Below are 15,143 nucleotides of genomic sequence, written 5' to 3'. Positions count from 1 at the left end.
AATGTTGTGAAGTATGTGATTGGATCAGTGAGATGATGGATCTGCAGAAATAATTTCAGCTGATAAATTAAAACTTAGATGTGAATGCTGAACCAGATTCTATCATCACTGTTTTAGAGTCCTGTATTCATAACCTCATGCATTGTGTAGAGGGACACTTTCACTGATACCTCACTGTGGAGGCGTAAGTTGTACAAAGCCGCCTTTAACTTAGAGCTAGCTGGCTGCGGTGTGAATCCAGCAGCTAAAGCTGGCTCCCAACTACTCTCTGTCTTTTCTTCTCCCTGAGCCTAGATTCAAAGGCCGTACAAGTTTATTAGGAAGATTGTATAGAAAGTATTGGGCACAAAAAGAGTAAAACAGTTGTGATACGCTTCCTATGAGTTCTGTTCTGTTATTTGAAGTGTTCTTAAAAATGCCTCTGGTTGATTTGCTGGTTTTCATTTATTTTCTTCTGTCTTCCCCCCCCCCCCCCCAAGACTTGAATTTCTCTGGGGAGGAAGAGAAGCAGCAGGGCATACAGATCCCTCTGTACCTGAGGAAATCAGGATGACCTGTCGACAGTTTGTTCGTTACCATAGAGATCACTGTGTCAAAAGCATTGTTAGAGGCAGAAGGTAAGGTTCCTCCCTGCACATATAACTTGTTACAAAGGTCGTAGCTTACCTTTTGGAAATAATGAAATGCAGTTTAATCTGTCTGTGGGCAATTCCTATTGTGGCATATTTATTCAAACCTCAAGGTGAGGATTAAGAATTTAGCAATAACAGAGATGTTTCTAGTCTCATTGAGGTGAAACATTGAGGTGCAAGTTACCACATTATCCCATCTAGGTTTTATATAAATTATAAAAAGTTTTATATCATTAAGGCATGGCCCCAGTTTTTGCACTTAGCTGGAGTTCAGGAGAGAAAATCTTTCTGAAGAAATTTATATGGTCATGCCTGTAATAGAGTGTGTGTGTCTATGAGTTTTGTCAAACTTGAGACACTTCATTTGTTTCGTTCTGAGATTAAGAAGGTCTCAATATTTATGTGACTGAATGTTTACTAATAAATAACTTTTACAGGAGGCGAAACTATTGCAACTGATGTCAGTGTGTACTCAGAGGCCACTCAGTATGTGAGATTATAGTGTTTTTAGGACCTTTACACCTTCTGAGTTAATACAATTTCTTTTGCTCATTGCTCTCGTGAGGCCTAATCCGCAATTTGTGAGATCAGCAAAGCTTTCAGATGCAAATCATGATACCCAAATCCAGGATTATGTATTCAGGTGTGTGTAGGTGGATGAGAAGGGAAATGCAGACAGAAGCAGCAGGAACAAGAAAAAGATTCTGCCTTTATTTAAATATTTACTGTATGAAATAGAACAATTCTTCATGTCTCCAACAGGACACTTCTACTTTCCTTGTTATGTGAGCTTTTAAGCAGGACTAGTTTGGCGAGATGGGGTGGTCTTTTAATGTTCAGATAGTCCGAAACCACATTCCAGAACTGTTTTTTGACAGCATCATGATTTCGTTCAGTCTCCTCAGAAATCAGTAATGTTCCATAAGAAACAAAGTAATAAAGTTATCCATTTAGGAAAAATGAATGGCAGTTCGAGGACTTGCTTCTTTTATGCCAGACAGAAAAGATGTATCAGAAAATGTTTGTTTTGAAATAGGACAGGTTTTACAGCTGCTTTTCCTGTGCCTCTGCTGCTATTGTGGTTTCTCGGGCTTTGGGCTGTTCATTTGGTTGGGTTTTGTGTTTTTTTTAATCATGTATCACCTGAGAATACATCAAAATCTGACATTTGTTGCTGCATTGTTTTAATACTATGTTTGTGTGGAACTAGTTTCATGTCTTATTTCTCCTTGTGAGTTAAAAGAAAGCATTTATCTTCTCTTTTTAAATATTCATCTAACTTGATCCCATCCTCTTTGATTTAAACATACTGTAACTGAGATCTTGTAATCATGGATTTTTATTTATTTTAATTTCTGCTTCTCTGCTAATAGATGTTAACACTTGCTCTGTGTTACTGCTGCTTTTAACTTAAAAAAAAAAAAAATAGAGAAAGAAGTCTGTTTTTTGCTGTGTAGCTGTTAATCATCCTCAGAAACCCTGCGCTTTGGTTCCATAGAGCAGATTTTAGATAACCAGAAACATTCATTGTTGCAGGTAAATTTCTGAATGGTATTTTTACTGCAACTACGTAGATGTTAGTGGCATTGCCTCATAAATATGTAAAAGAAAATTAGTTTAGTCTTGTTGTAAAGGTTTTGTTTATTCCGAGTACTGCCTGTGGGGTAAATATCTAACCGGATATGCAAGTTAAATAGTTTTTGTTTACAATGTATGTAAGCAGTTAGTGTCTCCGTAGAGAAATTACAAAACGGAATTAAAGTGCAGATTGAGTTCCTGTTGCTGCGGGCATGCTGCACTCAGATCTTTTGTTGCAGAAATGGTCATGCTAATGAGTACAGGGGAAGCCAGTATCCAAGAAATAGAATTACATTGTGTGTGTTTTTAGGAAAATTGCTACTTATGTTCACTGAAGTTTATTTGCACGAGCCTAAAATAACTTTGTAGGTACATTTTGCTTTGCATTGAAGTGTCTGTAGGAAAAGGTAGTGAACATTGGCATGTCCCTAATATACAAAACTTGCAAATTCTCTTCTAACATGCTCTTAACTATCATGATGTCTTTCCTTGTTTCCTGCTATTTTTCCTTGCCTTTCCCCATCGTGCAGTGGTGATACCAGATTTACAGAACATGTGGGTGAATCATTCCTTTGACATACAGGTGTGGTGCAAAGATCTCCACTGGCATCTTCTTTGGCTGTGACCTGGTGAACTGGCTCATGCAAGTTGGCCTTGCTTCTGACCGTGGTGAAGCCGTGATGTATGGAGACAGACTGATGAAAGGAGGCGTCGTCCAGCATATTACGAATGAATTTGAATTTCGGGATGAATATTTGTATTACCGCTTTATTCCTAAGAAATCAGTTGCAGTTGAGAGCCATTGACCTGAGCATGTATGTAGAGGACAGGCAGTTAGGGGTGAATATGACCATCTCCTCTGCCTTCACCACTGAAATTGCAAGTATTTCTTTCTCAGGGCTCTCAGAGAATTGTGTTATTCTCTCTTGTAAGGTTAAGAGATGTGGTTCTACTTGTGTCTATTCTGAAGGAAATGGTAGCAAGTGATATTTAGTGAGCGTTCCAACCAAAATGCAACTAGAACAAAACAAGATGCTCTGGATTTAGAGCATTTTTTCCATTTTGAGCAGAACAAATAGTAAAATGATATGTGTCACTATTGTATTATAGAAGCATTATAACAGCAGCTTTAGTGACTGGTGCCACAATGGAAAAAAAAACATGAATGAGAGGTATTTTTCATGTTGCTGTATGTTTTCCATATTTTAGTGTGATGAAATATTGATTCCTGTCTATGGTCAGGCTTCCCCCTGACTTCATAGAAGTAGGATTTCTTCTATCATACCCCAGTTTTTACTACTCTGCTCTTGTCTAACACCAGGAACTTTTTCTAGCTGTTTACACCTCAGATCAGGTGGTTTGTTTCTCCCTTAAAGATAAAATCCTCCATTTGTAAAAGTAGAATTGTTGTGAAGATGATTCCGATGTCAGAGGATTAAAGCTGAGGAAATATTGAGTGGAATAAATAATGGTTTTGTACAAACTTACCAAATCTTAAAGACATATAAAAATACCCACCGCTCTGCCAAATTAGGAAATGATATAATGGAATTCCATATAAACAATTGGTTCTGAAGTTTTGCCTGATGGTGGTAGTAACAGCTTTGTCAACAGTAGATTTTTACCTTCTGGAATGAGCCTTTCCAGTTTAATTCAGAAGTGCCAGCCTCAAATAAAGATGTTATGGAAGCCTTGGATACCTGTGCAAGTCAAAAATTTTATCATATCATAAAACCTTTTAAATGAAATACAATGACTTCTAAGCCTATTATATAAAGAATCCTAACTGAACATCCAAGTTAGGGTTTAGAGTAGCTAAAGATCCTAAAATTTTAGTATTGGTTGCCTAACACAGGTTTCTAATAAGTCTCAGGTATCCCCCTACGATGTTTAAGTAGTTACTCTAGAGTCATTCAGATTCCCGTGCCACTAAAGGCAGAATCTGAGAATCTGTGTGTCTTCTGTAGTATTTTTAAAAGGTTAAAGACAAACTGTAGTATCTGATAGCCATTATGCTGCCCTTTTAAAACTGCAAGAACAGCATTTATGTCTATATAAAAATTTTATATAGTGAGGGAAAGGAACCCAGGTATTAAAACAAACAAAATTATTTGCTGAAGCATATTAATAACTCTTCTCATCCTTTTTTTTAAAAGTCTTTCCCTTTTTTCTTTTTTAGTACACAGATTTTTATTATAGCTACTTATGCATCTACTTTGTATTAAGAATTAAAAGTGATTTTAGCAGCATAAACTACTGTTCAAGGAACAGTTGTTTTATGGTAGCTATAACTCCATGCAAAACTTATATTGGAAAAATAATTCTTTTTACTGTCAGTCTTATTGCACATCTGCAGTGTGCACAGAAACATAACTGCATCCTACTGCATATGTATGCTATACAAACTGACATATTTTAATGTTTTCCAGCAACAAAATAATTGACATTTGTGTCAGGCTGTGGCCACAAAGGAAAACAATACCGTATTTCCATTACAACTGCTGAAGACGGCTACATCAAATATTTTGGAATAATTAGATACATGTGACTTAAGAGCAGAAGCCGTGAGTATGTCTGGCTTCTAAATACTGTAACTTGTCAATAAACCAGTTACTTGATTTCAGAGTTCTGAGCTTTGATGTGATGTGAGGTGTGGGAGGGTTATGTGTACGTGTCAAGATTTACAACAAATGTGTTTTTCTGAGAGATTTGTTAAAGTGGTTCTTGGGTTTCAAATTTGGTATTTCTTAAATCCACCGTTGATGCTTTTTAAGTAGGCAGAGGACTTGTTAATGGGTGTTCACACAAAGATACTGGTTTTTGTCTAACAGCCTAAACAGATCTTTAGGAAAGTTTCACATTATCATCTACTTACCAAATACTTTTTTTTTTTCCTTTGAAAAATTCTTCGAATGTTCAAGAAGTTGATCTTAGGTCAGTTTCACAGTCCTATGCAGTCATTGTTCTTGCACTCTTGTCTTTCTCATTTTCATCATAAAGTCCTGCACTTGCCTCCCTTTTTATAATGGCTCTGCTGTTCCCTACATTTGAACACAACATGTCTGTTTTAAGTAAGGAACAGCTCAAAATCTCTGCTTAGAGAAGGCTCCCTGTTACAAATCTAATGAAGAGAACAGCTTTAATTGACAACTAACACCAAATTCTGTTAGATTAACTGTTACAACATTGTGACTGCTGGTATCATACCCATTAATCCAATGAGAGTCTATGATGGTTAATAAATAGACTAAAGAAACTATGAATGAAATACAGGATATGATAATCTATTTCTAAATCACTGGGTACTTCTGGAAGCTAACAATAGACTTTGAATAGCTTTAGAAAGTTAAATAACTCTTTTATCTGATAAATATTTGCTTCCACCAAGGAGCACTGGCAAGTTTTAAAATAGTTGACAATTTGATGTATGTCAATAGTTGATCTATAGTGTGAATTTTTGGTGGTTAGAAATAGCTTTGCTTTAAAGATGTGGTCAGTGGTGCAATGAGTTCTTTTATTCTGAAGGTGGATTAGTTTGGGATAAGTCTCAGTTAACTTGGAAGTTATAGTTCCACAAAAACATCCACTGAACAAGTAGTCCAGGGGAGTCTCCCGTGAAACACTGGATCTTTTTTCTAGCACTAATCTCAAAATAATTGCGATAATGGACAGGGTGGATATTAAACTTTTAGTTTTCTAGGTAGCAATTTTAGTACTCTTTTTTTTAATAATGATCCTTCATAAAGCTCTAGACCTTTTAAAATAAGCTGCAAGATGTATTCCTAGATGAAATACATGCAAAGATTGCCCTCTAGAGGACATTCTGATTTTTTTGTTTGTTTGTTTTTAAATGCATAGCTGTGGGAGAGAGGGTTATTTTTTCCTCCTGACCTCATCTAAATTTTCTGGTTTTACACTGCATATGTTCTAGGAGGATGAAATCCCAGGAAAAAAAGGTACCAAAATACCCTGTACTCTGTTGGCCATCATTTGATCTATCTCCACACATCACATTGTTTTTACTTTGTATCCTGTAGCACAGAAACTAAAAGAACAGTTGGACTGTATCTGCCTATATTACCAGACCGATACGCTTAACCTGGTCAATTGCCACCCCATGATTAAGTGGCCAAGAAGCTCACTTGCAGGTGGTGGAGCAGGCCTTTCCTACTTTCATTCCTGTATTAACTTCGCTATGTTTGCATTGTAGCATAAAATTGTTTCTCTTGTTTTGCTATGCTACTTGTAGATTTGATTCATACCTTGGTTTCCAGCACAGTTTTACCTGGCATTTATTGCTGCTCTGAAGTTATCAAAGAGCTAGTGTGGAACAGCTGATGATCCAAAATAGGATAAAGATACACGATTGTCAGATATAGACATCCATGAGGGAAACAGGTAAATACAGCAAAATTTTATTAAATATACCTTCCAGTTCACGAACATCCACTGTACTATTGAACAGCAAAAAAAAGAAATTTTGTTGGCAACACAGGCACAAAAGGTTCACAGTCACCTCAAGCTTACTTTCAGTCTTACCTGCTACTTAATCTTACTTGCTACTGCCACTTGGTACATGTGGGATCACTAGAACTAGAAAGTTCAAGAACCTTTCCTGACCCATTGGTTTCTTCCTGTGGATCCGAACACAGTATCCCAAATTAAATTCTACTTTCATTGTAGGGTCAGGAAGAACAAATTCTGACAAGCTCTTAATTTTCTTACTCATTCTGCAGACTTCACTGTGTATGTATTTCTTTTGTTTGCCCATACTTTTTTTACCAGTGGGGGGATAGAACAGTTTACAAAATGAGTAAACTGCATGTGTGTAGCCCCATCTTTAGCATCTGAGATGATTCTAGAAACTGACCAAATACAGAAAAATCACCAAAGAATGGTCTTTCTGTGGGGATGCTGTGTCATGTCACATACTGCTACTGCAGCACTAATGCTCCATTTCATGTTACATGTTCTCTTCTGAAGGTTTGCATAAGTGCTGTGGTTTTCTGGTTTGTTTGGTTGGTTTTTTCCTTCCAGTCATACTTTTTATCCTGCTTGATCATGTAGTAAAGTCAGAATCTTCTTTGTTGTTTGCTCAGTTTGTCCCTTGCCACAGATAATAAAAGTAGCGTCACATATTGATCATTACTTTTAAACAGGATCAAGGAGGAAGAATTCCTGGCAGGGCAAAAAGCTTGATTAAATCAACTCCATAGTCTAGTAATTCTGGCAAGACAAGTCATGGTTAAAAGGCTTTATATGAAGTGAAAAAAATTTAAAAGTCCTTTTAAGTGGCCTGCTGAGTACATGTATATACTTATGTACCCCAACCTCTTCCTTTCTAGTTGTCCAATTTAAAAAAGTAACAATTCAAGAACATGAAAAAACTCCCACATGATGTTATAAAGTGTATTGCAGAATTAATTTGACAATAATCATATTGTATGTAAATAAGTTAATTTATTTTTCAGTATCAGGGTAGGGAAAATAGACAGGGAAGTGAAAATTGTGTCGTAACTTGCAGGATGCTTGCATTGTTGAATTCCATGTAATCAGATTTCACAACAAATCATGGTAAAATTGTAACTGTGATTTTGTTTTAATATATCTTGAACTCTTAGCCTCATTTTACACTGAAGGAGTAGAAGGTTCATATATGAAATGTATCTTAGAATGGTTTTATCAAACAACTGAATATCAATCTTACTTGACTTGCATATCACTGTCCTTTTTATTCAGTGCAAGTAATAGCTTCTACATTTTAGGAAGTCCTTCAGCATGGCCATTTTAATTCAGGCAATGTGAAATTCTGCTATGATTATCTTGACTATAAAAGCTACATGGGTGTACACTAGAAGCGAGTTCTCCAAATCTGAGTTCGTGTTCTTCATCCAGAGATGGGGTTGTTCTGCAATTTAGTCAAGCTATTACATTCTAATTGCATCTGTTGACGAAATCAATCTCTGCTGACAGCTTTATGCCATATACAGACAAAGCCACTGCCTAGCTCTTAAGAGCCTTTTCAGCATTGCTTCATACAACCAAAAGCTGTTTGGCCTGAATATGAATCCGCATCTTTAAAACTGTCCATACTAACTGGTATATTGAAAATAAGATGTAATCTATATAGCCACTTAATTAGAAAAGTTAATCATAAAACTGAATTTTACCACATTCAAATAGTAGTTTTAGCTATATATTTTGAGTTCTTCTTCTACACACTGTGAAAAAAGGTTAACCACTTGGTTAATGTCAAGACATCCGTTTTGCAGGATTGATTCCATTTCACTTATCTTCTGTTTCTCCAACTCCTGTATCTCCTTCAGCATCTTTTTACCTTTGCCCTGCAAAAAGAAACATCTGTATTTCACTAAAAACTATACAGAGTATGTAGTGTTCACCCTAACAAAATTCTGTTCTGCTGTCCTTATTTTAACCTCTTAATAGCTTCTAGGGTACCAGTTAGTGTTGGTAGAATTTAGCACCGTGACAGGTTTTCTTAGACATCTTTCCTAATATCTAGCACTCACTTCATCTCCCTGCATCCTTGTCCAATGGATTGAAAATAAACAAAATTAAAGCTGCTGTAGGTATTTATGCTACCAAAACTTAAGTGGGCATATGTCTTATTTTTTAGAACATGTACCAGTAAATAGGAGAGATGCTACTGTTAAAAGTAAGCAACTACCTCCCTGCTTCACTTTTGTGTCCAGCTATCTTCATGATCTCCTTTCCTTTCCATACCAAGCAATGATAAAAGGCATGCCCTCCTTACCGCCTGAGACCAGGGTCCTGAAGAGTTTTAAGCACTCTTATCAGGAGCTGTATATTTGCCTGTAGCTGCTCAAGCATTTCCCCGTTACCTGACTAGTGCAGGAGTATGTGTGGCCTCCTGCTTTTCAAGGTGAGCAGTACAGATACTTGCCTGGGGGTACAGCAAAGTGCTAGTTGCAATTTTTAGTGTTTGAAACATATGCCTGCCAGATGCCAAGACGATGGGCTTCTGGTGCACTGCAATGTTCTTCACAATCCCTCAAAGGGCATTAAATGGTATCACATTAACAAAATGTGAGCAAGGAGCTTATATAAACCACCTGCTTGCATTGAAATCTAATTTAATCAACATACCTCGATAGTTTCCATAACTACAGCAGCACTTTCATGTTTTTTATAGAGCTCATGTCTTCGATCTGGCTTATTCTGAAAACGTGGTTGCTTCTTAACTGGATCATTATGACCAAATGTAGGGGAGCTAGTTTTTAATAACTGAGTAATATTGGGCACAAAAATGAAAGGCTTGAATACAGACCTAGAAAGAGAAAATAGAACAGAGATCCTTTACTGATACAGTTTTGTTAAAATGGTTGAGTCAGTAGATTGCTGTATTTTTTCCCCATTTTTATAATTCCTTCTTTTAAGAAAGAAGTCTTAAAAAAACCCCAAAACCAAAAAACAAAAAAACTCCTAACTGATGTTTAAGTCAGTGTCATAACAGTGTTTCACTAAGTAGGTTGGTAGATAGCATTAATGTACATTATGTTCCTCCTACTTTTTGATTGTGCTTCTTCAGGAGGAAAAAAAAGAAAAAAAAAGCAAAGCAAAAAATAATATAATTAGCCAAATTGCAACACTTTTCATTTAGATATTTGCAACTTCTTATCCTAATTACTTGCTGCTACATCACCTCGCAGGATCTGGAGTTCCAGTAAAGAAATGAATACATGGCAGATTAGGCCGCTGAGGCAATACAGACACCATGCTTCCAGTTGTCATAAATCCACCTTCCATATTAATGCCACTTTCTTTGTCACGAAGGATTTCCATCATTATTTCAGAAGTGATAGATCCTATTTAAGATACAATACAATTATTTACACACAGCACTGCTTATAATACCAACTAAATGGCATGTTCTCTACAACTGGCTGCTTTATTCTTTAATAGGCAATGCCAATTTTAGTTTGTCTGTGTTGGCAGGAAAAAAAATGAAATCATCCTAACAGCATACCTTAATATGTAATACATTTAAAGATATTATTGTTTTCCCCAAAGTATTTATTTCAAAGAGTAGGTGATAATGAGCTGTAACATTTATGACTTAGAAAAGGGGGAGGAGGACGATGACACACGTTGTTTCCCAGAAAGGTACAATACATATGGCTAGCAAATGGTTGTTCACACAGTAACTATTCAGATAAAAATTAATAGCTTGGATTAAAGGCTGAACTTTCTGAGCACTGTGTGGAAGTTAAGATAAATCACTGTAATAGTTACTGGTATTTGTACACAGTTAATACCACTAGGTTGCTTTGGAAATGTAAAAATAATAACAACTGTGTAACTTTGAAAATGAAATGCCAAGACTGTCACTTCTTTTTTTTTTATTTTATTTTATTTATTTTAATCATCTGACCTTCCAAAGCACTTAGGCTTCAAGTTGACAACTGAAAGGATGCACTGGAGTAACAACATGTTCTATACTCAGAATCAACAGAAACTACAATAGTACATCCATTTGTAAAGAAGTCTTAATCAACTACCTATGTGAGGTATAGTGCCAAATGTCTCTATGAAATAATTCTTTCTTCTCAGTTAGGTGAAACAAAACCCTTTCCACATATGCCTCTGCATCTAGTGTTCAAATGATATTGCTGTTCATGTAGTGTACACTGAAGCTTAAATACTGGCATGGTATCACTAGGCAATCCAATATTCTAACAGGCAGCACTTGCAGTTTTCTTTTCCAATTTGGTGTACCAGTTGAGCATATGCTCATGGCAGAAAAACATTAGTTCATTCACTTTTTTTTTTACTTGAAGATATCATCTACCATTTAATATTTTAGTGTTTCCCTCAGTGAAGCTCTAGCTCCATAAAGATTCTCTTTTTAAACTGCCTTCCTGTTTCCTCTCAAAATAATTGCTCTGCTGCTAATTCAGATGTCTCCAATATTATTTTTTAATATACAATTCAAATTGCCTGTAGACAGGCATGCAGCACTACATTTCAGCAAGGAAACACTCTTAAGTATTGCCACAGTTGCCGAGGAAAGTCAGAGGATTCAAGAAATCAGCAAGCTAGATGAATCAAATAAATTAAAAGATGCAACAGTCAGTTTGTCAACTGCAAGTTGGCAACTTGCCCAACAGGAAAGAAGGTATTGCATGTTTTCCACTAGACTTTTTTTATTCTGTATTCCTGAAAAACATTCCCTGTTTCTGAAATATAAATAATGTTTATCTAAAAATGGCCTTCACATGGTAGGCAGCCTGGAAAAGAACTGCAATGCCACTGAGTGAAAAAGCTGGGAAGGGTAAATTAAGAAACCAGTGATTTTACTGATGCTCTAAACCAAATAGCTTTTAGTTAGGGCACCTATTTAAAATAAATCTAAACAAACTGAAACCATATGACGCTGATAACCTGAACACCTAGTGTGATTTTTAAAATGGCTTAGGTAAATGCCTGAAAATGGGGATTTAGAATGAAAACACTGTTAGAATCTCAGCATTGTTATAATACAAGTAAATACAGGTATTATGAAAATGCTTTCAGTATTCAGAACCTGCAATTGCCAAGGTGAATGCAGGATTTACATGATCACTAGAGCAGGATAGCAGAAGCTAATTCATTCTGATGCATTAACTAAATGCTAAACCTGGTCTGGCAGAGCTCAGCCAAATAAATAAAAAAACACGGGTGCAATGTAATTTTGGTTCAGATTAATTACTTCAAATAAGCAAGTGAATACTGATGCAGTAAAAACCTGCCAGGTGGATGCAGTTAAAAGAGAAGTAATAGCTTCTTTCTATAGAGGTCTGAAAAATAAGCGAATAAGTTAGTGATTAGGAGCACCTGCTTAGAGTACAGAAAATTATTTTATTCTGCTCTCAGTGTGTTTTGCTAAACTACACAAGGTTAGAGTAGCAGTTATAGTGAAACTACAAAGATTTAAAAACCAATCTCAAAAAATAAATGCAAGATATGTATCTGAATGCTGTGCTGTTGTCTTAGGCCTATATGAATAGTACCAGACTGAAGTTGTTCATAAGGTTCTGTTTGTGGCTGCAAACCACTGGGAGTCTGTTTTAGCCTCTTCTTTTTTTCTTAGATGTACAGTAATAATAATATAGCCTATTAAAATGTTTAGAGCTAGGTCTTACGGAGTATTTAGTGGTATGGTCATAATGTGACCTCTCGATGTTGTTACTGTAGGTGTGTGTGTTTGATATTTGACCCTTGTTTTAATTTTTCCTCATCAACAAATTGGCAAAAGTGGATAGAAAACTTCAAGTTCAGTGCTCCTCCTTTAGGCAAAAAGCTATTCTAGTAAGTTCTGGTTCACCAAATCACGTGAATGATTGCCGACATCAGATGTCTAATCGCTTATGACTTAATGCAGCTCACTAAATGCTTTGCATATCTTAAAAAAAATTATTAAAAATGATACCTTTGTGTTTGTTCAGAAGTTTATAGCCTTCACAATATCGGCCTCTGGATGTGGTCATTCTGGCAGTATTTACATAAGAATATGTGGCAGCGAAATCAAATTCCTTCTCCCCATCCCACCAGCCCTTGCTTTTGGCATATTCCCTCAGTTCCGGGTGTTCTCTGTCAATCTTGGTTGTGATAGAGAGCTGGTTGGAAATATTCCGTACACCTCCTGTTTGTAAGGTGAGGAAAGAATCATTTTAATACATCGAATGCTTTTTCTTGGTATTTTGTTTACTGAAGCAAATTATGCACTGAAGAGTTTCCTATGAGATCTGCAAGTCCTGTGGTTTATTTTTGGCCCTCTCTCCCTGGTTATATGTATCCTTTTGATTGAAATTCCACTGCCACTCAGTTCTGACTCATTTACTTCTATTGCCAACATCTTATTTCAGGTTCTGTCCTGATTATTGCCATCTTTACATTCCTTCCTCTTGGACCTCGAAGGACATGGCTTGTCCTTCTAAGTCCACTGGAGGAATCAGCTACTTCAGGGCCCACTGCACCAATCCTGTCAGTATTACCCTGTCACCAAATTAAATTGTCATCGATTGCCACCATCCTTAACACCATACATATGGCTGTCATTCTCATGATGACCTTCTTGCTGTCCTCTATTTTCCAAGTGCAGAAGTGGTCATCTCTGACTCTGAAAAGGCTCCCTGTGACTCAGCTCCTCTGAAACTGCTAGCCTCTCCACACTGATGCCCTAGGAAGCAACTCCTGTTGTTTACAGGCAGATGTACATATCTGGAAGCTAGTTTGATGCCTTAATGAAATGGTAAATGAAAAGTGGAGAACTGCTAATTGTCATTGCATTTGAAATGTTTAAAGCGAAGAGCATCATCCATACCTTCTACTTTTTCTGCTGCCCAGTATTTTCCTGATGTCTCCAGCACCCATGCTTCCTTTCTGTCGGCTATCAGAAAACTGTTATGGTACGTAAATACCATGTGGCTCTCCATACAGTTTCCTCCCTGTCCATATTTCTCTAGCAAATCAACTATGACGGTAAGAGCCTTTTCAGCTGTGTCCGCTCTCTCAAGTCCAAGCCTAAAACAAAAGGAAGACGTTATTTTTGGAACTATAAACTTTACATATGACTATTCAGCCTGAGTATTCAAATTGAATTGGAATATAATTTCTATATGTATTTGATGCTTGTAGGATCTGGTAAGAGAAAGGAGCAAGACATTTAAAGGGCCTGTTTGAAGTAGGTCCTGTGTGTCCCTGATATGGGGAAAAACAACCAAATGGAAATACAGGGAGAGGGCTCCTAGGAAGTGCCACCAAGTCCCATGTGGGTATTGGACTGGGGGGAAACAGTACCAAGAAGAATTGACTGACTGCTGTAGGTTAATGAGAGTTACACTGGCACCCAGTAAGGCAGGCAAAAGAACCTTGTCATTATTTACGTGGAGATGCATGGCTAAGATTGAAACTTTAAAATATGCATGTAAAAGATGGGGGAGATGGGAAATGAGAACAGACCTTAGAAAAAGGCCCAAACGCTAGTTCCTGAAGTCCAGCTGTGCTCTAGTTAGCAGTCTTGTTTCAGCTTAGTATAAACTTTGTAGAGAGAAAAACATTTGATGATTTCCTTGACTGATTCTGTTCTAGCACCTGATACCTCTCATGGGCTCCCAGCTCCTGACAGAGATCTAACACCTGTGCCAAGAAATACTTACTTTTAACCATGGCTAGAACAGCAGAAGAGACAGACGTGTCTTCTGACAGTGAAAGCACGTATTTCCCCATATAACTCAAACCAAATGTTTTTAAATTATGCATTCAGTAGCATTTACCAAAATAGCCTGTGCAAACCTTACGAGGTCCATGCCGAGGAGAGCTTCGTCGTCGCAGATCTCCTCTCTCCCCCACACGGCTTCGTTCCCGATGCACACGCCGTGTTCGTTGGCCCCCATCTCTGCCCCCCAGAGCCAGGAGGGACGGCTCAGGACCACGGCGTGGGTCTTTTCGACTTGCTCAATTTTGACGTAGGTGCACTGCAAGAAGTCAGAGCACGCAACAAATTATCTTTCACGCCATCGCTTTGGCGAGCATCTCCCCTTGATTAATCGGCCCAATCGCGGGCTAAAAATAAACGGAAAATAGGATGAAAGGGCGTTTTTGTGCCGTCTCCCGAAGGACTCGTCGCGCCCCGCGGCGGGGCCGCCCCCGCGCCCTCACCTCCAGCGCGGCGCCGGGCGGGTGCGCGGCGGCCGGGAAGTGCACGACCTCCTGCACCTCGTCCGCCGGCCGGTCCGAGTTCTTCCCGAAGACGACGCGACCCCCCGCCGCGGCGGGCGGCAGCGCCACGAAGGTGTCGCAGGAGCGGGGCGGCGGCCGGGGGGCCATGCTGGCGGCGCGGGGGGCGGCTGCCGCTCCTCGGGGCCCGGCGGCGGCGGCGGCGGCAGCGGCGGGGCGGGGCTGAGCGGCGGC

General features: G+C 38.1%; 2 protein-coding genes across 8 annotated transcripts in view; one reads left to right on the top strand and one right to left on the bottom strand.

Moving 5' to 3' along the window:
* GPR155 (G protein-coupled receptor 155) overlaps positions 1-4,828 on the top strand; it is a 45,073-nt gene extending 40,245 nt beyond the window's left edge. For 6 of the 7 annotated variants that reach the window (XM_072874549.1, XM_072874550.1, XM_072874551.1 and 3 more), the window contains 2 exons: positions 480-617; positions 2,794-4,828. In XM_072874549.1, the coding sequence (XP_072730650.1) occupies positions 480-617; positions 2,794-3,016 (361 nt within the window). In that variant the 3' untranslated portion in view covers positions 3,017-4,828. Of the gene's footprint in view, positions 1-479; positions 618-2,740 lie in introns of all 7 variants that reach the window. The other variant, XM_072874554.1, reaches the window with a different exon arrangement.
* A 1,315-nt stretch (positions 4,829-6,143) lies between these two features.
* SCRN3 (secernin 3) lies at positions 6,144-15,142 on the bottom strand. Its single transcript, XM_072874557.1, has 7 exons — positions 14,892-15,142; positions 14,526-14,707; positions 13,555-13,754; positions 12,661-12,873; positions 9,895-10,057; positions 9,339-9,519; positions 6,144-8,554 (listed from the first exon to the last, which is right to left on the bottom strand). The coding sequence occupies exons 1-7, from the start codon at positions 15,057-15,059 to the stop codon at positions 8,399-8,401; spliced, it is 1,263 nt and encodes a 420-aa protein (XP_072730658.1). The 5' UTR covers positions 15,060-15,142; the 3' UTR covers positions 6,144-8,398.
* Between the last annotated feature and the right edge of the window lies 1 nt (position 15,143).

The sequence above is a fragment of the Ciconia boyciana genome, chromosome 10 (genome assembly GCF_034638445.1).
Source record: "Ciconia boyciana chromosome 10, ASM3463844v1, whole genome shotgun sequence".
NCBI classification, from domain to species: domain Eukaryota; kingdom Metazoa; phylum Chordata; class Aves; order Ciconiiformes; family Ciconiidae; genus Ciconia; species Ciconia boyciana.
The sequence above is the reverse complement of the archived record's forward strand: the minus strand, read 5'-3'. Positions and strand labels throughout refer to the sequence as shown.